General features: G+C 40.7%; 1 protein-coding gene across 7 annotated transcripts in view; it reads left to right on the top strand.

Moving 5' to 3' along the window:
* Nucleotides 1-2,884: 2,884 nt before the first annotated feature.
* Phka2 (phosphorylase kinase regulatory subunit alpha 2) overlaps nt 2,885-23,966 on the top strand; it is an 84,217-nt gene continuing 63,135 nt past the window's right edge. For 6 of the 7 annotated variants that reach the window (XR_005973441.1, XR_005973442.1, XR_005973440.1 and 3 more), the window contains exons 1-2: nt 2,885-3,004; nt 3,449-3,642. Coding sequence is in view for 4 of the 7 variants with exons in the window: in XM_041642397.1 (XP_041498331.1) it covers nt 3,565-3,642 (78 nt within the window). In the remaining 3 variants the exon portion in view is untranslated. Of the gene's footprint in view, nt 3,005-3,143; nt 3,206-3,448; nt 3,643-23,966 lie in introns of those variants that run through there. The other variant, XM_041642395.1, reaches the window with a different exon arrangement.

The following is a 23,966-nucleotide window of genomic DNA, read 5'->3' as shown; positions in this document are numbered from 1 at the left end:
CCCCCAGAAAACACTGCAACCACTGGTTCTACATAGGGACTTTGCTGACTTCAGTAAGCAGCACTGTAATTGTTCTCAACAGAAATGGTACAACTGGTCCACTTGGTGACTTGGGTTGTATCTACCAAGGTCACCTTGGAGGCAGGTGTCTTTTGAAGGGTATTTCAAAGGAGAGTTCAACTTACTGAATGACACACACCCCAAGCAGGCTTGTTTGGTGTGATATTTTTGTCTCCAGAACAGCAATGAAAGACTATTCAGTTCGTTTCTATCTCAGCTCCTCCTTGGAGTCTGAGGGACAGAAAACATGGAAAGCTGAATTAGTACAATAAAAACATAATATTGGGACTGGAAAGGTGGCTCAGAGGTTAAGAGCACTTGTTGCTCTCACAGAGGACCTGAGTTCGGTTCCCAGGGCCCACCTGGCAGCTCACACCCATCTGTAACTCCACTCCCAGGAGACCTGACCTCTTCTGACTTTTATAGGCACTAGACACAAACAGTACACATACGCACACGTAGGGAAAACACTCATACATAGCAAATAAAATGAATATTTTTGAAAGGAACATAAAATTGAATCAAGAATTCTTAGCAGTATATTCATTTTTCTTTCATATCAATTTCCAGATACAACCTCAAGAAATCAAAGCAAGCCAGGTGGTGGTGGTGCACACCTTTAATCACAGCATTCGGGAGGCAGAGGCAGGTGGATCTCTGTGAGTTCGAGGCCAGCCTGGTCTACAAGAACTAGTTCCAGGACAGGTTCCAAAGCTACAGAGAAACCTTGTCTCGAAAAAAACAAAAAACAAAAAAATTAAAGGAAATCAAAGCAGATAAAATTAAATGCATTCTTATGAAACAAATAGCATTTAAAATATTTTATTGATTGAGAATTTCATATAGTATATTTTATCATGCTTATCTATATACAACTATATAGTCTTAAATTCAGGACCCTCCTGACTTAGTATCCAGAGAGCTGGGATTAAAAGTGTATATCACTGCTCCTGGTTTTAAAATACATGATTTTAAAATGTATAATATATATGTTCTTCACTGTGACGAAACCCTATAGTCCCTGGTGTGTCCTCTCCTTAACTCTCCATTTTATATAGCTGCAATAAGCCTGAGCAGAGACAAATTTAACAGTCTTTACACTATAGTAATATAAAAGTACAATAATTCCAGGTCAACTAACTTAACTTAATTTGGTTAATTGGTTAGCTTCAGCAAGTTGATTAAGAATGGACCCTCTGGTCAGAAATGGGGTGCTTTAGAGTCAAAAGAGATGAAATCTCCACTTTGGATGCTGACCTCTAAAAGAGATTCTTAAGCAACTCCAATGGGAACAAAACCCTTTTTAAAAAATAAGCAATGAAGCCAGCTTTTAGAGACAAAAGAATGTATGAAATCTCCAGTAAAGCTACCCGTGAAGATCACTAAAGGGATTCAATTGTGATAATGTAATGTTTAAATCTTATCTACCCCAGAGACCACAGCAAATCCTGCATGGAAGTACAGGAGTATGAATGTACTGCTTCAGAATTCAAGACCCAGCATTAAAACAAATAAAGAGGAGTTGAGAAAGGGGAACGGAGGGTAGGAGGTATCAGGTGGACTGCTCACCATACAACAAATACATGTGCCAAGGCTTGAAAACAACGTTTAAAAGTCTCCAAGCTAGATGTGGTGGTGCATGCTTATTATCCCAGCAATTTGGATGCTGAGAAGAGGAATGTTGCTATAAGTTTGTGGCCGGTCTTGCATATATACTGCAGTGGAGTCCAGCCTGGACTACATGACGAGACTACCAAAGGCTGTCCCAGAAAAAAAAGTACATATGAGCTGATAAAGGGTTAACTTTTAATTAAGGACTCATTGTAAGGGGACTCAAATAAGCAGGACTAATTTTTATTCAGTCAATATTGAGTCCTAAACATGTGTTCAATCAACACTGATCCAGGCATGGTGGGTGATACCAGGCTATCCATAATCCAGTTAGAAAAATAAGCCTTGGTTGAAAACATAAAAAATGTAAGATAATACATTATTTCCAAATGGTGATGAAAATAGTTTATTTAAGTCCTAGTCAATGAGCCGAGCAGGAGCCAAATGCTCTTGACCTCATCGCTCTCCCAGGTACGAAGGCTACATTTCAAACAACCAGAACTGGAAGAAAGTGCAGTGTGAACTGACTCTTTTGTCTTATCTTTACTAAAGAAATTGCTGTAGGAATCCAGAAAATGGGAAAAGCTAATAGGAACAAGGGTCTGACATAGTCCTTAAGGCAAAGTTAGGTTTCAGGTGCTGGAAGAGTCTATGCGGTGAACAGCAAAGCACTTGTAGAAACAATTACATTAGAATAGCTGTCCAGTCAAATTCAAATGTGGGCCAGATTTTGGTGAACAAGGGCCACTAGGTAAAGAATGTAGCCTGCAGTTAATTAGTGACCTTGACAACTAATGACAGCTAAGTTTCAAATTGTGCTGCTGTAAAAGAGCTGAGCGACTCTTCCCAGAGGCCAAGGGAGCCAGGAGTGTATATGGGGGACACTGTTCAGGCCTCCTCCCTTTTTTTCTTTCTTTCTGTGCTCCACTTCTGGATTCAGTTCTCAGGTGAGGCTTGGGCCAGGGCGGGTCTACAAGGGTGGGCCATCGGAAGGATGCCAAGGTCTCGGATGGGTTTGGCGGCCCGCTCAGACGTTGCCACTGCTGTTCTCTGCCTGGGTACAGGTTCTCCGAGTCTCCTGCTCTCCCGCCGGCTGCCCCATTTTCCTCCCCCATCAGGCGGCGACAAGCAAGATTCCTCGCTCTGGAGGAGGCGGGCCGGGGGCGGGGCTGCGAGCAGAGGGTGCCACCTCCTAACGCGGGCCCTTCGGGCGGGACAGCATGGGTTCCACTTCGTGGCGCAAGTCGCTCTGAGGGGTAGCCGTGACACCCAGGTGGCCACGACTGAGGGGCGCTGTTCCTTTACTCTCAGATGGGGTTGAAAGCCGGTTGAGGTAGGAGAAAGCTCCATGACAAGACGAACTCCTATTCAGAGCCCGGCTCTCCGCGGCTCCCATGTTCCTTCCTCTTTAACCCCCCCCCCCTTCGGCGGATACTTGGAGAGTTCCACTCCACGCGGGGGGCGGAGCCCAGTACGGCTCCAGTGGGCTTCCTGGCCACCCGGAGCCACCTCATAAAGCCCCCAAAACAAAAGGGTATGTATGGCAAAGGCCTTTCTCCCGCCGAGTTCTCAGTCACGGGTTTGTCCTGCACGGCTGGGCCGGAACTAGAAACCGTCGGGGAAGCTGCGAGCTTGGTAGAGGTGCCCCCCCCCCCCGATAGCGCCACCCCTGGTCTCCTCCCCCGCACCGCCCAGCGGTGCGAAACTCTTGTTGGCTTGCCTTGCAAGTCATACTTTGGTTCTATCATTTTGAAAAGTCCTGACCTCCTCCCGCCAGGCCCTATTCGGAGAACTCACCGAAGTCGTGTTTGGGCATCAGGCCGGCTTGGAGGCTGCAGCTTTAGCGGACACCACTGGGTAGATTCGGCGCCGCGGCCAGTGAGCGTGGGCGAGATGCGGAGCAGGAGCAATTCTGGGGTCCGCCTGGACGGGTACGCGAGGCTGGTGCAGCAAACCATCTTATGTTACCAGGTAAACAGACATCAGCCCAAGAGAACACCCTAAACTGCCCTCTGATGTGAGTCAATACTCCCCCAGGCCTCTTCGCACTACTGTGACCTGAGAGCTTGCAGATAGTTAAGAGGTTTTCTACTTTAATCCAGACCTTGTTAGCCAGTTATTAGCCTCCTTCCCATTGCTATTCCTGTTCTCTTTACTCTCAAGTCAGGTCTCTGGTTTTTGAACAGCTGCTGAGGCTGTTTGACAGAGTTCTTGGACCCTTTTTTTTTCTTTTTTCTTCTTCTTTTATTTTAAATCAGAACGGGCCCCCTCGATGTCCTTCCTGACTACTTCTTTTGGATGGAAAAGGTATGTTAGGTTGAACACTGAGTAAGAACAGTAAACTCTACTCTAGGGACAGTAGACAGGAATGAAAAAAAAAAAACCCTAAGGCTTGCATCTGTTTGCATGTGAGCAGCTGCCACTGTCTCTCCCATGAGTTACCTTGTTAGACAGCTACCTATGAGAGGGCCCTATGAGCCTCTCTGGTTGCTACTTTACAACTTAGAAAACTTGGGAGCACATGGCATCAGCATCAAGGCCGTGCAGCTGTAAAGCTGAGCATATGATCTCAGGTATGAATATGTCTGCTATGCTTTGTCCTTGGTGAAAGTTATGTATGAGTCCCGAGTGGAAGCCCACTGAGCTATTTTTGTTTCCAGTGAAGACATCAGCTATATTGCTTGCCTTCAATCAACAGCGGCTATTTTTAGGGCTTTCAGAGTCAAAAAAGGAAGTAGCAGTTGGTGGTTTGAGGCTTGACCTACCAGTTGGAGACCCATGGTCATTTCCAAACCATTAACCATTTTTTTTTCCTTCTTAGCGCAACCTTAGCTCCTAGCTCAGGAAATATGTATTGTGTTGGGTTTATATATATCCAGTCTTCAAGACTGTCTACAAAGTGCCCCGCCTACATAAAATGAATGAGCAGTGCTGCTGCTGCTGCTGCTCCTGTGGCTCAGTGCTATAGCAGTTTACCTGGCATTCTCAATGCCTTCGATTGCATTGCCGCCACTACAAAAGAAAAACAGTGTTTATAGCACAGTGAAATTTATGAATAAGGTATAAGATCAGTGTCCCTTGTTTGAAACACTTTGAAGCCAAATGTGGCTTTGCAAGCCAGAAATGTCTGAATGTTAACAAGTCATATGCATACATACATATAATAGCCACAGTACTTCAGACGGTATCCTTTAGTTCCGTCCATTGTTATTTCGGCACCAGAATATGAATATTCATACTAAGTACAATAAGTAAAGGCTACAAAAGACTTTCACTTTAGACCAGCTTATCTTTTGCCACCCAAAGAACTTTGGCAAACTTAGGAGAAGCACTTGAGTTTCCAAAGCTTATTGGCTTTGGGAATTACACATAAAGGACTGTAGTGTTTCTTTGGAGACCTTTGGAAAAAGACACGGCCACCCCCACCCCCACCACCAGCCAAGCCATATTTGGCTAGGAAGGAGTTCTGCAAGAAATGGCATTCTAGTTGGGTCTTGAAGAAGGAGTAAGCAGATGAATGGAGGTTGCTTTTTCTAAAAACCACTTAGCAAGCTGGGACTGGAGAGATAGTTCAGTGGTTAAGAGCACTGACTGCTCCTCCAGAGGACTAGGATTCAATTCCAAGGATTGGAATTGTCACAACTGTCTGTAATTCCAGTTCCAGGGGTTCTGACACCCGTGGCAAAAACACTAATGCACATAAAAACAACAACAACCAAAAGGAGGGTTTTTTTTTTGCTTTTACTCTCAGAATAACATTAACATTAATTAATTAATTAACATTCTCAGAATTACAGCTATAAAATGTTTTAAAATCCCAGTTGAAAGCCTTTCCCTCCATTGCTATGATAGAAAGAGCTATAAGGAAAACAGACAAAACTTAGCTTTTTTAGCTGGGTAGTAGTGGTGCACACCTTTAATCCCAGCATTTGGGAGGCAGAGGCTGGTGGATCTCTGTGAGTTTGAGGCCAGCCTGGGCTATAGAGAGAGTTCCAGGATAGCCAAGGCTGCACAGGGAAACCCTATCTTAAAAAAACAAAAAACAAAAAAGAAAGAAACCCTTGGTCTTCATGTCAGACCAGGGTTTGAATACCCAATTCTGCCTTGAGCAACATGTGTAACCTTTGATCATACTTTCTCCTTTTTTTTTTTTTGGACAGTGTCTCACTATGTAGTCCTGCCTGGCCAAGAACTCACCTTGTAGACTAGGCTGGCCTCAGACTGACAGAGATCTACTATCTACTGCCTTTTTCTTCCTGAGTTCTGGGATTACAGTTGTACTCTCCCATGTCCAGCTCTTTGTTTATCTTCCCTGAGCTAACACCTTCATCTGTAGAATGGGGATGGGATTATTAGAAAGAAAAATGAATGTCTAGTGTACTTCCTGGGACATTGTGTGAGATCAGTAAGTAGTGGGTGCTGTTGATATAAGCCACATGTTGTTACTCAGTCCTTGCATGACCATTCTGGCCCAGGATGTTCCCTTTCCTAGAAGCCTTGATATAGCTACTAATTAATTGTTTTCTGGTCTTTGGGCTTATTTATGTGTTCTATTGGTGCAGTCAGATCCTAAGTACGGAACTTTGGTGTCTCCTTCCTATTCCTCAGCAATGTCTCAGGCACATTAACAGTATCCTTTAATCCTTTTAATTAAAAAAAAAAACTACTCCCTGTGGGTTCTCTGCTACCCTAATGCCACAGCTACTGGGCCAGGCTAGCCTTTGCTCAGAAGCAAAACAACTGTCTTCTCACTGGAGCTGCAGGGTTGGACTTTCCTCCACAACATTTTAATGATTAAAAACCAGTTGTCTAATCTTTTATTTTATATTTATTTTGGGGGTAGTTAGTGAAAGGCCCTCATGATTTCTCTCTTTTCCTTTGGATAACCAGAATACTCTAGACAGTTGAGCTGGGACAGTCTGTGAATCTGCAAGTAGACAATTGCATGCCTCGTCGTCCAGCACTCCCCTGCACCCATCCTTCCACAATCGCTATTCAGTGTAGAGGCCTAACTGTTTTAGGGCCTTGTCTTCTTTTCTGAGTGATAATAGGTAGGTCGCCTGTGTTCTGTAATTTTTATCATAATAAAAAAATGAGCTAGGTTTCTGTAGTTTCTGCTATACTGTGCCATCTTCTATAGGTATGTGCATATCTCTGACACATTTTTCAAGTCAGTTCCTATGAGCTCTAAACTCTGTTTTTATTTAGTTTTTGAAGTGAGATCAGTTAATATTGGTTTCACTGGTTAGAAATATTTCATAACTATGTCAAGCTGATCATTATTCTTCCTTTCAAATCAATAGTTTATGCACATCTTCTAGCATGTCCACTATATCTGTCAAGGAGAAGAACTTCCACCTGTCATTTGAAAGATATAGACTACTTGGCTACTATATATTATTTGAATCTTTAAGGCAAAAAGGAAAGACCTGTGTCTATAAAAGGGTCATTTAGCAAGTTTCGTTTTCTGAATGTACATTCTGAGGAGTCTCTTCAGAAATCTATTGACTTTTAGAAAGAAACTTCTAGATTTATTTTAGCCCATATCAAATGTTTATTTTTAACATTTTTTCAGTAATGACTGTGTTTGAAGGCTCATTAATATGTGTAAAGTATGAAGTAGTGATAAGAGATTATGAACCAGAAAATAATAATCAAATCAATGTTCACTATAGTTAGAAGTTATTGGGTATCATGACTCAGAAAAGAGACTAGGGCAGGAACTACATTGCGATTAATGAAAATAGAATTTAAAATGAAAAAAATAACACAAGTAGATCATGGTATCTTTACAGTAGTAAAGACTAATTGTAGAAGAGTTAAAAATAATATAATTAAGTCTAGAAAGCAGTATGACAGAAGACTGAGAAAAGACTGGGGTTAAAGTGTTCTAAGTCCTTTATTACCTTAGAAGTGAGAGTAAAAGAATTGTAATGTCTTTTAAGTCAAGAGATTAAGAATCACCATTAACGTAATATAAATGGAGAGGCAAAAGCATAGCTCAGTTGGTAAAGTGCTTGCTGTACAATCATGAGGGCCCCAGTTCAGTCACTAGCACCCATTTAAAAGCCAGATGTAGCCATACATACTTATAATCCCAGCACTGGGAAGGTATAAACTAGCCAGCTAGCCTAGCCTGGTCAGAGAGCTTCAGGTCTGTCTTAGAGTTTTTATTGCTTTGAAGATATACCACAACCATGACAACTCTTATAAAGAAAACATTTAATTACATTAGCTGGCTTATAGTTTCAGAGGTTCAGTTCATTATCACCATGGTGGGAAGCATGGCAGCATGCAGGTAGAGCTGTTTGCTGGAGCTGAGAGTCCTACATTTTGCAGGCAATAGGAAGTAGACTGTTACATGGAGGGAAGCTTGAGCAAAAGAGACCTCAAAGCCTGTTCCCACAGTGACATATTTCTTCCAACAAGGCCACACCTCCTAATAGTGCCATTCCCTTTGGGGACCATTTTCTTCCAAACTCTCACATTCTACTCCCTGGCCCCCAAAGGTTTATAGCCATTTCATAGTACAAAAAAATGTTTTAAGTTCTACTTTAAAAGTTCCCATAGACTATAAAAATCTCAAACTTGTTTCAAAGTCTCTTCTAAGATGCATAACAATCTCTTAACTGTAATCCCCTCATAAAAATTAAAATCAAAAAAGCAGATCACATACTTCCAACATATAATGGCAGAGGATATACATTACCATTCCAAAATGCACTGAAGGGAACATAGTGAAGAGACACTGGACAAAAGTAAGATCAAAAACCCAAAACTCCAAAGTTTAAACTCCAAACACTGAAGCTCCATTTCTAATGTCAAAATGCTCGTCAGATTTCCAACTGTGTTCAGCTTGGTTGATGGCAACATAGTTCTTTCTCTTGGACTGGTTCCACTCTGTTAGTAGCTCTTTGAGGCAGGTATCCCACTACTCTGGCATCTCTAACATCTTAGGTTCTTCAAGGCCATCCAGGCTACAACTGTACACAATGGCCTCTCTCCTAGGCCTCCATTCAGGGACACCCCTGACACATGCCTGGCCTCGGTGGCTTTATTTCATGACTTCTTTCTTCTATCCTTAACTCTAAAGCCATGGCTGAAGTTTTCAAGTTCTGCTGCTTGTTGGGGCTGGAACATGGTCCACTCATTCAATTATATCTTCACCAGCTTTCTGTCCGTCACTGCCTAAGCTTGGCTGTCCTGAAACTCGCTCTGTAGACCAGGCTGGCCTCAAATTCAGAGATCCCCCAGCCTCTGCCTTCCCAGGGCTAGGATTTAAAGTTTGCCCCACCACACATAGCTTTCCTTTAGTTCCTTTTCACAAATTGGAAACTTAGCTGGATTGAAAATGACTTGTGAAGGCGTAAGTCACAAACAATCCCACAGCAGTTTGGAATTATGATTAATAAGGTGGTATTTATTTAAAGGGGAAAAACTTACAGATCACCGTCCCAGACAACAGCCCTCTGTGCAATCAGGAAGGAGTCTAGTCGCCAGAAGCGGAGCAGGAAGTAAGAGAACGAGAAGGGAAGTAGCCGCTTTTTTAAAGGGAGAGAGACCACGCCCCAATGGGCTGGTATCTCAGCGGCTATAGGCTGAAGGAGCAGAAGGACCTCCCGCAACAGACTTGAGCTTCTGATCCTCCTTTCTCTACTTTCCAAGTCAGGGATTACTGGCATGCACCGCACCATACTTGACTGAAAAAGAAATTATAATGGAAGTGATGAAATAGCAGTGAATCACAGTAAAAACGCTCTGAATAAAAATGTATGGGATTCAATTAAAATGAAGCTTGAGCCATAAATAAATATTAGAAAAGTTTGAATCCTTAAATATGTATGATAGGAAGGCAAGCAAAACTTAATAAACTCAAAATTGAGCTGGGTGGTAATGGTGTACGCTTTTAATTCCAGCACTTGGTAGGCAGAGGCAGGAGGATCTCTGTGAGTTCAAGGCCAGCCTGGTCTACAAGAGCTAGTTCCAGGACAGGCTCCAAAGCTACAGAGAAACCCTGTCTCGAAAAACCAAAAAAGCCAAAAACAAAACAAAAAAGCAAGATTGAGAAAAGATATACCCAAGAAGATAAGTGATAAAGATAGAGAGCAGTAGGAGACTAGAGATGTTGCCCCGTTGGTAGACTTCTTACCTAGCATACATAAAGCCCTGGGTTCAATCCCCAACACTGTATAAATTGGGTATGGTGGTATGTTGGTACATACCTGTAAATCTCAGCACTTGGGAGGTAGAAGTAGGAGGATCAAATGCCCAAGGTCACCCTCAGCTACTTAATGAGTTCAAGGCCAGCCTGCATGCAAAGAACTTTTGGCTTTTATTCAGAGAAAACCACAAGAGAATATTATTAGTTCTTTTAAGGCTAAATTAATAGGCATAATCTAAGAATTGTCTGGAAACAACCTTTGATTCCTTCTATTTTCTTATTCTACCTTCAGTGGAAATCATTTTCTAGTGAATGAAATGACTGAAACATCTCCAATCTTCCTCCTGTTTAGTTTTCTGCTCCCCATCTTGGCCTCTTGCTCAGAGCAGTGAGAGATCTTCCATTGACATGAAACTCCATTGCTATCTGTTTACATCCTTCCCCGACCATCATTCTACTTAAGCTGGGTTCTTCCTGTGGCCTACTAAGACACTGGCTACCCCTTATGCTACTGTCCCCTGTTCACTCCCAGTGACGTCCTAGTCAGTACTTACCAACAGGCTCCACTGACTTGTATACTTTGCATCTCTATCAAGGGTCATACCATGAGCAGTGGTTAAGGTGCTTGTTGCACAAGTGTGAGAACCAGACTTCAAACCCCCAGAACAGATGTAAATTTTCAGTGGGCATGGCAGCCATTTGTAATTTTTTGTTAGTTTGTTTTTTTTTTTTCAAGACAGAGTTTCTTTGTGTAGCCCTGACTGCCCTGGAAGTTACTCTGTAGACCAGGTTGGCCTTGAACTCAGAGACCCACCTGCCTCTGTGTCTCCTTCCCCAGTGCCAGATTAAAGGCAGCTGGGATTAATGGTGCATGCCACCACCCAGCCTGTTTGTAATTCTGATGTTCAAAAGATGGAGATGGGATCCCTAGCAGGATGGCTGGCCAGATTAGCCGAAATAGTGATATCTGAGTTCAAATGAGAGACCCTACCCCAAAGAATAAAGTGTAAAGTGATCAAAGATGACTCTGGGCATCTGCCTCAAGCCTCCACAGCATGATATAGGCATACTAACACACAACTCTCTCTCTCTCTCTCTCTCTCTCTCTCTCTCTCTCTCTCCCCCTCCCTCCCTCCCTCCCTCCCTCCCCCCTTCCTCCCTCCCTCCCCCTCCCTCCCTCCCCCCTCTCTCTCTCACACACTCACACACACACTTTTAAAAAGTCATATACTGGGCTGGAGAGATGGCTCAGAGGTTAAGAGCATTGCCTGCTCTTCCAAAGGTCCTGAGTTCAATTCCCAGAAACCACATGGTGGCTCACAACCATCTGTAATGAGATCTGGTGCCCTCTTCTGGCCTTCGAGCATAGACACAGACAGAATATTGTATACATAATAAATAAATTTAAAAAAAGTCATATACTAGGCTAGGAACAGTGGCACACACATGCAATCATAGCACCCAGGAGTCTGATGACTGCACAGGCACCTGCACTCACATAAACATAATATGCATATATACATAATTAACAATGAAATCTTCTTCTAAAAATATACTAGGTTCAATAAAAGGGAGAAACTATGTTAGCCCATGGTCATGCAAGTACCATATGAGAGGCAACTGTCTTGTTATTGTTTCAAGAAAGGAGGTACTCCATGGAAAGCTTTTTCCTTCCTGGTGCAATCTAGAGCTGTACGTTCTGCCATTTCCTACTGTAGCTTTTGAGGTAGCAACAAAGAGGAGGGCTTTTGCTGTGCCTTTTTCAGAACAGCCTTAATTTAATGTTAGATGAAAACATTCAAGTCATTTCAAACCAGAAACATCCTTGACTCCTCCACTCACAAATAGACAGCTGCAATAGCCTGTGTAGGGAAGAGAGCTAAAATTGTTTGAACGTCATAGGGATCCAAAATAACATCTCGTCGGATCTCTCAGCTCACAATGAAAGAACCACAGCAGATACAATCGAGGTCGTCCTTCTTGGGAGCTGACAGCCATCATAAGTACTCTGTCTTCTCTGTGCACGGAGCTGGAGTGTGGAGAGGAATGCTTTAGCTATCCCAGATTGCTGTGGGTAACAAAGGAAAATCGTGCTCCTTTAGTGTATTAAAATGTGAAACTTGAGTTGGCTGTTTTTTAAAATATTTCACCAAGTTTAGTTCTCCCATGTTGTACTTGTCATTTGTGCTTATATTTTAAATAATTTAAAGAATTCTAAGACTCGGGTTATCACTGTGTTGCCTAGGCTGGTCTGAAACTCCTAGGCTCAAGTGATTCTTCTGTCTTACCCTCTCGAGCAACTGGAGTTCTGTAGGTTCACACCACGATGCCTAACTTAGATGAGACTGTTAGTTAATAGTACTGTGACATATGTCTCACAAAAGGTAAAGGGATTGCAATTAATGTTCATAAAAGACAAGAAGCAGATGTAGACATATTTGAGTATTTTATGAAGGCCAAATATCTTGTCCTCTCTTGAGAAAAACTTACAAAATTTTCAGGAGTCTCATGACTCTTTGAGTCTCTCTATTTCCCATCAGAATCCATTGTGAACTCCTGAAAGATCCTTTGGAGACCTCAAATCAAGAGCCCGAAGGTGCTATGGAGGTAGAGGAGGATAATCATGAGTTCTAGGCCAGCCTGAGGATCTTATTAACACCCTGTCTGGGAAGAAAAGAAAGATAATAGAGTGGTATGCAGTGCCTCTAGGTGTAAAAGTCTGGATTGCAATGGCAAGGATCAAATAATGGCTTCTACATTGTTCCTGTTCTGATGAAAGTTTCCTGGCCTTATATCCAGTAGTCTATGGATACCTGAGGCTTCGGGTATCGGCCAGTGAGGGGCTGATAACTCCCTTGAGTTTGAACTTTTCCATGAGCTAACACAATACCAAACTGAATATTGATATCTTAGTAATCCCCCCTCTTCTTACTCCAGGGATTGATGAGAGAGTAGCAAAAGATTAAAATCTCCTATGAGAGTAGTTAAAGTTGTTTGACGGATGTTAAGTGACGCGCACAGTTCCTGAAAGGTTGGAAATATCTAAGATGAGTGATATGAGGTGAAGCAATTGCCTGAAGCAGCTGATTGTAGCTCCTGATTCATATGTTTGTAAAACTAGATGGGGAGGAGCTAATAAGCACAAAAAAAATGAAGATTGCATACCTTTGGTCTATTAGGTAAAGCAAGAGGCAGGTACATGTAACAGCTCGCATTCTCTTTTTCCTTGAACGTCAGTTTAAAAGATAGCTTTTGTAAAATCTGATTGGTGAATTTCAGGTGGAGTTTACTGAAAATGTGAGCTCTTGGGGCAGGAGAAATGGTTCAGCAAATCCGATCACTGGTTGTTCTTCTGGAGGACCCAAGTTCAATTCCCAGCACCTTCTGTAACTTCAGGGTAGCTGACACCCTCTTTTGGCCTCTTCAGGTACAAAGTACACACATTTGGTGCACAGACATACACACAGGCAAAAGATTCATAAAAATAATGTTTATTGGGTGGTGTGTGTTGAAGGGAGTTGTGGGTTGCATTCCTGCCGCCCTGCTCCCAGCCGTCTGGCTAGCTTATGCCCCGAAATAACAACACACAAACTGTATTCATTTAAACACTGCCTGGCCCATTTCTATTAATGTGTGTAGCACCGAGGTGCGCTTACCAGGAAGATTCTAGCCTACGTCCATCCTGGGTCGGAGCTTCATCGCGTCTGCCTGGGAGAGGGGAGCATGGCATCTGAGCTCACTTCCTCTTCCTCCCAGCATTCTGTTCTGTTTACTCCACCCACCTATGTTCTAACCTATCAGGGTCAAGCAGTTTCTTTATTAATTAACCAATGACCTTCCTCCATCAGGTGTGTGTGTGTGTGTGTGTGTGTGTGTGTGTGAGAGAGAGAGAGAGAGAGAGAGAGAGAGAGAGAGAGAGAGAGAGAGAGAGAAAGAGAGATTTATAATCTAAAGGGAAAAACACCAAAGGTAGATTGTATTGAAGTCTCCAATGTCTGTGAGAAAAGGAAATTAGTGATTTTGCAGTCAAGGAAGGCTTCACAGAAAAGAGAGCATGAACATGTGTACAGGCCCAAAACTGCAAGGAATACCCAATACCCAGTGGATTTTTTGGGGGCTAAAGAGTGAGTGTCAGAAATAACATCACATTAGAAAATGACCTGGGCTGGAAAGCAATGGTTAGCATTCCAAAGTATTAATAACCATGAAATAAAATAAAAATACTTTGGTTGAGATTTGTTGTTCAAGATGACACTGGAAACAATGTTAAAAATAAAGTCATGTTTTCAAAAAAAGAGTGAGTGTAAGGTGATTAAAAGAGCTAACACATGGGCTTGGAGTAGCAAAATAAGTGATTTCAACTCTGTAGACACTGGAGGATTTTGAGCAGAGTAGCGAAGTCAAGTTTCTGCGTCTTTCTGTGACTACCCTTTGTGGAGGTCGGAGCATAAGGAACTACTAGTAGAAGCAGGGACATCAACTACTAAAGAGCTTTTGTGGTTCTATAACGTAGGTAGAAGAAAGAGAGTGTGTGTTCTCTGTACCATTTCAGGTGTGTAGATGTTGACACTCCTCTGTGTGACCCCACGCAATGGAACGTGGATTGCAGACTGTTAAATGTTAGTATGTTGGTGTTACTATCAGGCATATATGTATTCTGCCTTACTGTTGGCTCGGTCTTACATTGACATTGAGGCAATTGTATTGACCTCCTCTTACTGATCTCATCTTGTCTAAATACATCACCAAATAAATGTCTTACAGTGTCTAGTTCAGTATGTAGATATTTATTGTTGTGCTTCTCAGAATTCCTTGTTGTAAATGACAGAAATTCACCTCAGATAGCCTTAAAACACAGATGAGAATGTATTGCTCGTATAATTAAAAATCCTAGGAAGTTGTTCTAGATTCAGGAATAGCTGGATTCAGGAGCTTAAGGAATGAAATTTCATATTACATTTCTTTGCTTTACTTTAAGTGGACTTTATTCTCTTTTTTTTGTTTTTTTTTTTTTTTTTTTTTTTTTTTTTTTTTTTTTTGGTTTTTCGAGACAGGGTTTCTCTGTGGTTTTGGAGCCTGTCCTGGAACTAGCTCTGGTAGACCAGGCTGGCCTCGAACTCACAGAGATCCGCCTGCCTCTGCCTCCCGAGTGCTGGGATTAAAGGCGTGCGCCACCACTGCCCGGCTTGGACTTTATTCTCTTATCTGGCCTATATTAGCTATCTCTGTCACTATGACAAACTATGTGAGATAATTCATCTTTTAAAAAAGCATTATTTTGACTCGTAGTTTGAGAAATTTCAGCTCATAGTCACAGTTCCATTGTTGTGGGTCTGTGACAGACAGCACGGTACATCATGTGGGAGCATCATGTGGGAGCATCATGCGGAAGCAGTGGTTGTTTACTCTTGACAGCTAGGAATCAAGAAAAGCTGGAAGGGGGAGGTGCCTGTAGTAGTACTTTCTCGTTGGGACCACCAGCCTGCAAATAGTGTCATGGAAGTGTTTTATTAATTATGAATGCTTGGCCATTAGCTGAGGTTTGTCCCACTAGCTCTTATAACCTAAATTAACCCACTTTTATTAATCTGCATCCTTCCACATGGCTTGGTTACCTCTGTTCTGTACCGTATGTTTGACCTCTTCAGTGTCTTCCTGGTGTAATCCATGCACCTAGATTCCTTCTCTTCTCCCTGGAAATCCCACCTATCCTCTCCTGCCTAGCTGTTGGCCATTCTGCTCTTTATTCCACCAATCACAGCAATGCGGTATACAAATATCACAACAGTTACCCATTTCCTAATATCGCCTTCAAGGTCATGCTCCAGTGACCTAACTTTTTAAGTCATACCTCCTAAATTTTCTACCTTCTCACAGTGATCCTACAGCTAATATTCTTGCTTCATTTTTGTTTCTATGATAAAATATTCTGACAAGAAGCAACTGAGGGAGAAACCATTTATTTTAGTTCACAAATCTAGGTTACAGTCCATCACTGCAAGAAAGTCAAAGTAGCAAGAACTTGAAATGGTTAGTCACATCATATCCATGCGGAACAGCAAGAAAAATGGATGCATATATGCTCCTTTGTGCTTGCTCAGTTTCTCCACTCAAATAGCTCAGGATTTCCTGCCTAGGGAATGTTGCCACCCACAATAGGCTGGATCTTCTTACATCAGTTAAGTCAATCCCCACAAAGGTAACCATAAGAGACCATATGTAACTATAGGCTAACCCAATGGAGACAGTCCCTCATTGAGACTCTCTACCCAGGTAACTCTAGATTGTGGCAAGTTGACAAGGCTATCACAATTGGGAATGCAGCTTGTCAGTCTGACTCTATTTCTCCTAGTTCTGGAAGCTCCTTTGTTTGGAGAAGGGAATGGGAGCTCTAGGAGATCTAACTCAGGCCATTATGTATGCTAAAGAGGTGTTCTACCACTGGGCCACACACCCCGCCTTTCTACTTCTGTTAATACATTGGCTTTGTGGTATTGGCTACTCACACAATTAGGCAGTTGCTGTTAAAAGCTAAGTTCTTAACAGATAAGTTTTCTTGTATGCAAGTATGAGAGCAGGCGACATTTCTGGGTCACAGGGTAGCTATTGGAGTAGGGAGCAATTTGGAAGAGAGAAGACACTGTGTAAAGATTCGTTGGTATCGTGAGGGTCGGGAGTATATGTGTAAACAGAGCTGAGTCATTTGAAATGTGGAAGCGATGGCTAATAAAATTAGTTCAACAAGCTTTATTCAACACAGGAGCCCAATAAATAAATCCTTATTGAATTCCATCTAGTTTGGTTTGATCTGTTATCCAAGTCTGTAAGTGTCCTGTAGTACTAGTGTTAGCTCAGCATCCACATTACAGACCTTTCCAGCCCTCCCCTCACTTTCACATTCCCTCTGAAGAGTAGAGGATGTTACTATCTCGGCATCTCCATTCTCTTTAGTTGTTAACGTCTGTCCCATCCTCCGCCTTGGAGAATCACTCTGGCATTGCCACTAGCCAAGAAGACTGTGTAAACATGGTTTCTTAGCTTGGATGAAGACTTTAGTCCTTAGTTTTCATTTTACCAGAGCAAAATCATAGTGTTGAATATATGTTTTAAGAGAATTTGTACCAATCTAGGTAGTCGTGTACCCTGGCTTCTCAGGTTACCCTCCCACATTGTACCCCCCCCCCAATCCAGTGAAATTTCCTGTCCCCTTAACTTCAGCCCCTTCTGACCCACAAAGGTACTAGTTTACATATCTCAACTCTGAGTTGAGCAATAAGCTGTATCTTCATTTGAAGCAGGTCCCCTTTCCTTACCTACAATTCTACTTTTAAAGCAAAACCAAAATTTCCCACTTGACGCATTCCCAAAGTTCATGCTATGCGTGTCTAATGGACTTCTTCAGGGTTCTCTGAGACTCGGCAGACAAGCATGCATACTAATGAAACAAGCTCTAGTAAATGGTAAACTCTTGTGTCCACTGGGTATGTTACAGGTATCTATAGAGAGAGATCATATCTGTACTTTAAATGGCTGAAAAATATTTCATTCTGTAAGTCAGTAAAGTCAGCATGTTTATTCTACATTCATTCAGCATCTAAGTAGGCCAGGGTTCCCTAGAGTAGCAAACTTTATCTTTAGGAAGCTTATAGTGTGGTGTTAATGTATATTAGTGTATCAGTAAAGCTAGTCTGTGTGCATGGTCAGAATATTCAGTATTGTTGAGAAGGCAAACTGGACTGCAAATGTGAAATTTAGATTGAGGTCCGTTTTTTGCCTTTGTGTATCTAACACTGTTATTTTAAAAAGGCTTTTTTCTCCTGTGGACTATCTTTAGATCTTTGTCAGAACTCAGTTTGCCATATTCCCATGATTCCATTTCTGAAGTCGAATCTGTTCCATCCATCTGTGTTTCTATTTCTTTATGTTTTGTTAGATTCACACACATTTACGATCGTTACACCTTTCTGGAGAATTGATTGTCGTGGGTAGTTGTCTCTCTGCCCCACTGCCATGAGATGGACAGTATTTTAGATACAGGCTGCTCAGTATCCTGGTTCCTCGAAGAAGCAACAGGAAAATCCTGTCTGATCAAGGGTGGATACAAAACATCCATGAGAAAGAAGCATTTGGTATTAGAAGTCACTGAAATTTTAGTTCAGTTTATCACTAGACCATAAGTTAAGTCCTGGGATTAATGCATTCTAGACCTGTTCTTTAAATTTTTCTTTTTTTCATTCTCATTTACTTTCCCTAGATAGTAACTAAAAAGAAATGGAAAAGGGAAAGGTAAGAGAGGCAAATGACTTGGCACAAGGTTGAGCATTCTTCATGCAAGGTACACAGAATTTGGTATAGTAAACAGACAAAGATTTGTATGAGCACAACTGCCTGTAATCACAGAGCTTGGGAGGATGAGGCAAGAGGATTCTGAGTCCTAGACTTGTCTCATATACAAAGTGAGACTCTCTCAAAGAATTTTTTTCATTAGCAGTGTTTTCAGTAATGCTAAAAGGGAAGACTCCCAAACCTTCTTTTAGCAATAACAATAATGGTTACATGGTACTTGTTGTGAATTCTTCCTCCTGGCAATGAATCTTTATCTATTACCTCAAATTATGAGTACATGAAAAACAAATAGCATGAATAAAGACGGTTTAGTTCATTAATATTAAATGTATAGCTATTGTTCACATATCAAGTGCTTAATACATATTAATTTACTTAATCCTTAAAGCTGCCTTATCAGGTAGAGGTACAGGTATAATCCCCACTTTATAGAGAGATGCTGCAGTCATTTGTTCAAGGTTACAGCTATTTTGTGATAGTTTTAAACAGACCGAGTCTAGAGCCTGTGCTCTTCTCAACCAGGAACTAGTACCACAACTTTCCATGTATCGTGTTGAAAAGAAACGGGAAGTTAGCCTATCAGAAGAACAAATCCAATGGCCCCTTCCCAAAAGACAGATAAAATAAACTTGAGAGGGGCAGTGTCACTTTCCACCATTAGATTGATAAAAAAATTGAAAATGTTAAAAAGTTATTTGCAGGAAGGAAGAATAATTATTTTAGAAGTATTCATTCCATGGAATCTGTCAAAATAGAAATTTCAATTTGGAGGTTTTACTCCATGCCATAAAACTCACTGTAGAGTAGGTGTTGCTTATGATGTACAGAGTGCCTAAAGCTGTGAATGCCTTATGCTCTAGGAATGATAGCCATTAGTATTTATAGTTACTTGCAAAGAATATTATTTATACTGAATGTTGAGATGCAGAGCTCAAATTGGCTGACTTTCTTTAAGGTGTTAGCATGCTAGCTGTGAATTAAATTGATACTAAAACAAGCATCGTTTCGAACAAGAAGCAAAAGCTGATATAAGATTTGTGCTTTTACTCTCTAAGTATTAAATGAAGGCTTAACCCCACAATCTCTACATATAGTCTTTAAGAAGATTATTCAAGTTAAATTGTGCCACAACAGTGGGTCCTGATTATAGATTTTATCTGGAGAGTTACTGAAAATTCATGCATGAAATCTTTAAGAAGCACTATCTTGTGGCTATCTTTAAGTCAAAGAGGGGTGTCTCCTTGAGGGGGATTGTATAATCGAAGTCCCTTGACTTTTTATTGTTGTTATTGTTGCTTTTCCCTGACTATGATGTGATACATATTCTGAAGTCATTATCTCCATGGTAAGGGTACTGGGGTGGAAACCTTTGGGATGCCATCAGTTTGTGATGATGAAACCCTCTTGAACACAATTAATCCCTGTTTAAAAGGCCAAACCAAACCAAACCAAGAAAACCAAAACCAAAAGCAAAACAAAACAAAAAAAGCAACTCCACTGTTGAAAACATCTTCCTTGTAAGAACATTTATTGCTATATTTGTGAGTGGTAATGAAAGCCCTGGACTGTAAATGGAAACTTATCATAAGGGTAGACCTCTGGATGCATTATTAAGTGTATCTACCATAGAATATTATGCAGCTCCAAGCTCTTCAATTTGAATTATTCGAGGTAGCTTGAGGAGATCTCATCAGGTTCTGTTGAATGAGAAATGCCAGGTGAGCAGTGATCCTGTGATTCCTGTGTTATTAAAATCTGATACCCCCAAAAAAGTTTCTGTGTGAGCAAGAATTTATACCAAAGCATATGCATATGTATCATTTTATTGTAATATTTATTATATGATATCCAGTTTTAATGGCACAAAGAAAAAAGGGAATACATACATTGTCACAGGGACTGGGCTTTTTTTTTTAATTGCTAATATTATGAGCGGTAGGCAACACACCTAAAGGAGTAAGTCACAAAACAATCCCACACCAGTTTGGAATTATGATTAATAAAAGGGTTATTTATTTAAAGGGAAAAAACTTACAGATCACCATTCTAGACAACAGCCCCCTGCACGACCAGGAAAAGCATCTGATAGCCAGCGCCCAGCGACTGCTGCTTTTTTAAGCTAGAGAGACCACGCCCAAGTGGGCTGGTATCTTAAAGGCTATTGGCTAAAGGAGCGGAAGGAGCTCCCGCAGCACCTCCCCATTTTGTTTAAGAGAGTTCTAAACCCACTATAAAATTATATACAATAAGAACAAATATCCTATTCTAAGTAGCTTAAGTCTTGTATAATAAATAACTTGGACAAGTCATGAGAGGAAAGTAACTATGTTAATCTAGTCTTCAACCCCATCAAAGATCCAAGAAGGGAAATAATGTTACCCGAGTAATTAGAAAGTGCAGTCAAACAACTTCTAAAACATGAAACAAATCACAGAGACAACTGGCTACCTGGGCAATCAGCTAAAGTCACGTTTGCAGCGTTGAAACAACCAACTTTGGCTAAGGCCTAGAATAACTGACAGATTATTTTTAAAGGCAAGAAATTTTTCAAAACCGCCATACTCTGTCTTGGCAAGATTTGACAGTTCTGCTTATCCATTTCCAGATACTATGTATTTTGTCAGTAGTTGAGGTATGGGCAGTTCCTTGCTCAGTGGCCAGTTTTGCCAAGAAGAAGACAAACTCCAAGTGGAGTGTCTTTGATGCTCAACAATCTCTCTGGAATAGATTGGTGTTGCCAGGAGAAATTGTGTCTCGCTATCACAGAACTCTAAGTTAGATTAAATGCCATTTTCTACAGTTCTTTGAAGAGGTTGAAGATTATCTATTTATACAGAATATAATCTTTATGTATCTAAAAAACTCGATTAGTCTAACTATAAATATGACAAACAGATGACTATAGATCTATAATTCTTAATACCTATCTAACTTAAAGACTAAGACAATAAACAGCTGTGCAGTAAATGAGGACAATGATCTCTAAATGTAAACAGTACACAAGTATCTTGATCAGAGGTAGAAATGTACATTGCAGTATGGTAAATATATATATCAATACATAAACAATATATAAGTATCTTAATCAGGTAGAAGCATGCGTGCATACAATATTCAATATAATTTAACTTTATATCCATATACAAGAATCTATGCAAATGTAATTATTTATAAATAATAACTCACAAATACAGATCTATTATCCCATCATCCATTTTTCCCTCTTTTTTTCCAAAAAAAATCCTGAGCTTATAAAATTCCTCCCCCAACCCTCAACTGTATACCAATTATAATCAACCCCTAAATGATGTCCCTAAGCCTGAGGACAAACCTGGGAGAGGGGACATCATCCTCTAGAATTACTTCCAGCTGTCATGAGGCAACGTTCTTTCTAGGGGATCCTGTGAAAGTAAAATGATGGTTAGAGTTCAAGATTAATGAATGTCTGGTAAGATAGCAAATAGTCTCTGAGTATTTTGTCTAGGTCTGGCCAGAATATTGTAAAAGATGTGCACCATTTCAGCTAACCAAATTGGAACCATCTTGTGTAGCTGGTACCCAAAACAGGTCTTGTAGTAGCGTTATCTGTATCATGACATCATATCAACCAGATGGAGTTGTTGTTATGGGGCCCCATCTTCTTCCTGGAAACTTCAAAGATTATTGCAGGAAAGTTCATTGTTCATTGTGGAAAACTTAAACATTATTTATACAGACATATACAGACTTATATATTCAATGAAAGGTATGATAGATATGAAGAAAAACAAAGATGTTTTCTAAATTCTTTTTTCCTACTGTCCCATATCATGGCTCTTGACATGAGACAGAAACTCTGGATTTTTCTCTTAACAACAAGCTTGGAACTAGAGAGGTACTGAGCCAGAGTCCAACTCCAAAACCAGCTCTATAAATTTAGAAATATAAATACATATATATGTGTGTATATATATATATATATCTTTGATTTTTATACTTACAGAACCTATTCGGTTTTCTTGATGATCCCTATTGGGTAGTTATTTTTCCAACTGCCAATATTCAAATATCCAGGATCCCTTGAATTTTTTGAAGATGTTTTCCTGCGAAGACAAGAACAGAACCCTGCCCCTGTCCTGTATGTTTTTCTTACCACCTGTATGATTATCATCATTGAGGATGAGCTGTCATTTCTCCTTTCCAAGAGGTTTCTCCTCTTCAAACTGAACCTTTATTAATTTTGATGGTATCCACAATTTTTCTTCTCCTGTGGAAAAAAGAGACAAAGAAAAGCTGAAAGAAATAGTTATATAATTATAGCTATATATTTCTGTATCGTTATATGAGGGTTTAGTTATAGTGAAACCATTTTTTATTGGAAATAGATTTTTTCCATACAATATATTCTGATTATGGTTTCCTCTTCCCCCAATTCCTTCCAGATCCTCCCCACATTCCCATCCACCAAAATTTAACTGGAAAGAAGCTTATAGTTAAAGTGATCATATCAGAAATATAAGCTTGATCTAGACAAATCTGTCCCCTTCCTCATTGTGATGTACATTTGTCTTTGTCTTGGTTAGCTGGCAGATTGGCATCAGTTACCCCTCCACATGGAGGAGATAACAGCGTACCAACCCAAGGCCCCAGACCGCTGAAGAAATGAACCTGTTTGGGTGGCTCACAAGACTCAGTGGGTGGAAATGCAGGGGATATGGGACAGCATCCCCAAGTAAGGGAAGAACAGAAAGACAAACTTCTGGAGCATCTTTATTAGAAAAGACAGCAGAACCTGGTGTACCAGAGTATCTGTAAGTCTATGGACATCTCAGTTATTATGAGTCACACTGAATGGAAATTCCCACATCTTCTTGTTGCATAACACTGCCTGTTTTTATAGATTTAGATCAGAAAGTATTCTTTTTGTTGTGTGCAGTAACACCCCAGTTTTCCATGAGTTTGATGTCTGTAATTTTGAGTGTAAGGATCCCCAAAACACCCTTCCTGGTTCTCTGTAGTTGAATGAGGGTCACAGACAGTCTAGTCTTAGGTGAAGATGAGCTAAGGTGGAGATTAACTAAGCAGAATAAAAGAGAGAACTTTCAGTTCACAGGACAGTGACATTTCATAATCTAAACCACACTTGACACTGTGTAAGCTGTCACTCCTGTGCTGTTGGAAAGCTGTTTTAGACTCAAGGTTGGTGGGCCATGCCAGGAAGAGGTTGGTTTCTTAGGATCTCCTGATGTTTTCCTGTCCCAAGCATACCCAACAGGCCTCAGAACAGATACAACTGCATATGCTAAGTATGTAATGTTCGGGAATAGTGATTCTTTTAGGCCCAGCAATCCCCTATAGCAATAACACTTAACACTTTGAGCCCTTTGAGACCGAGTGGAAATTCCCGCATCATCTTGTTGCATAACACATTCTATTTTATAGATCTGAAGCAGTAAGCAAGTCAGAAAGTATTCTTTTTGTTAAGTGCAATAACACCCCAATTTTCTGTGGACTTTCATTGACTTTAAAACCATTGATTTGTAGTTGCTGACTGGAGAACGATTTTAGTACATTGAATGTTGTTGTTCCTGCAGGTGGTATCTGTTGAGTTTCAGATATTTGTATAGAGAGTATAGATTAGTTAAAAGATAAAGTCAAATATTTAGTTTCTTGTGTGAGACCATGTAAAACATTGTTGATATATTTTTTTTTTTTTTTTTTTTTTTTTTTTTTTACCTAGTAGCGTTGGCAGTGTCCTTTCAAAATTACCCAGTGGAATTTTTCATGACTCTTCCCATAAATAACATAG

Source organism: Microtus oregoni, unplaced genomic scaffold, assembly GCF_018167655.1.
Source record: "Microtus oregoni isolate MIOR12 unplaced genomic scaffold, Mior012 000074F_003, whole genome shotgun sequence".
NCBI lineage: Eukaryota > Metazoa > Chordata > Mammalia > Rodentia > Cricetidae > Microtus > Microtus oregoni.
This window is presented reverse-complemented; position numbering and strand designations above follow the sequence as displayed.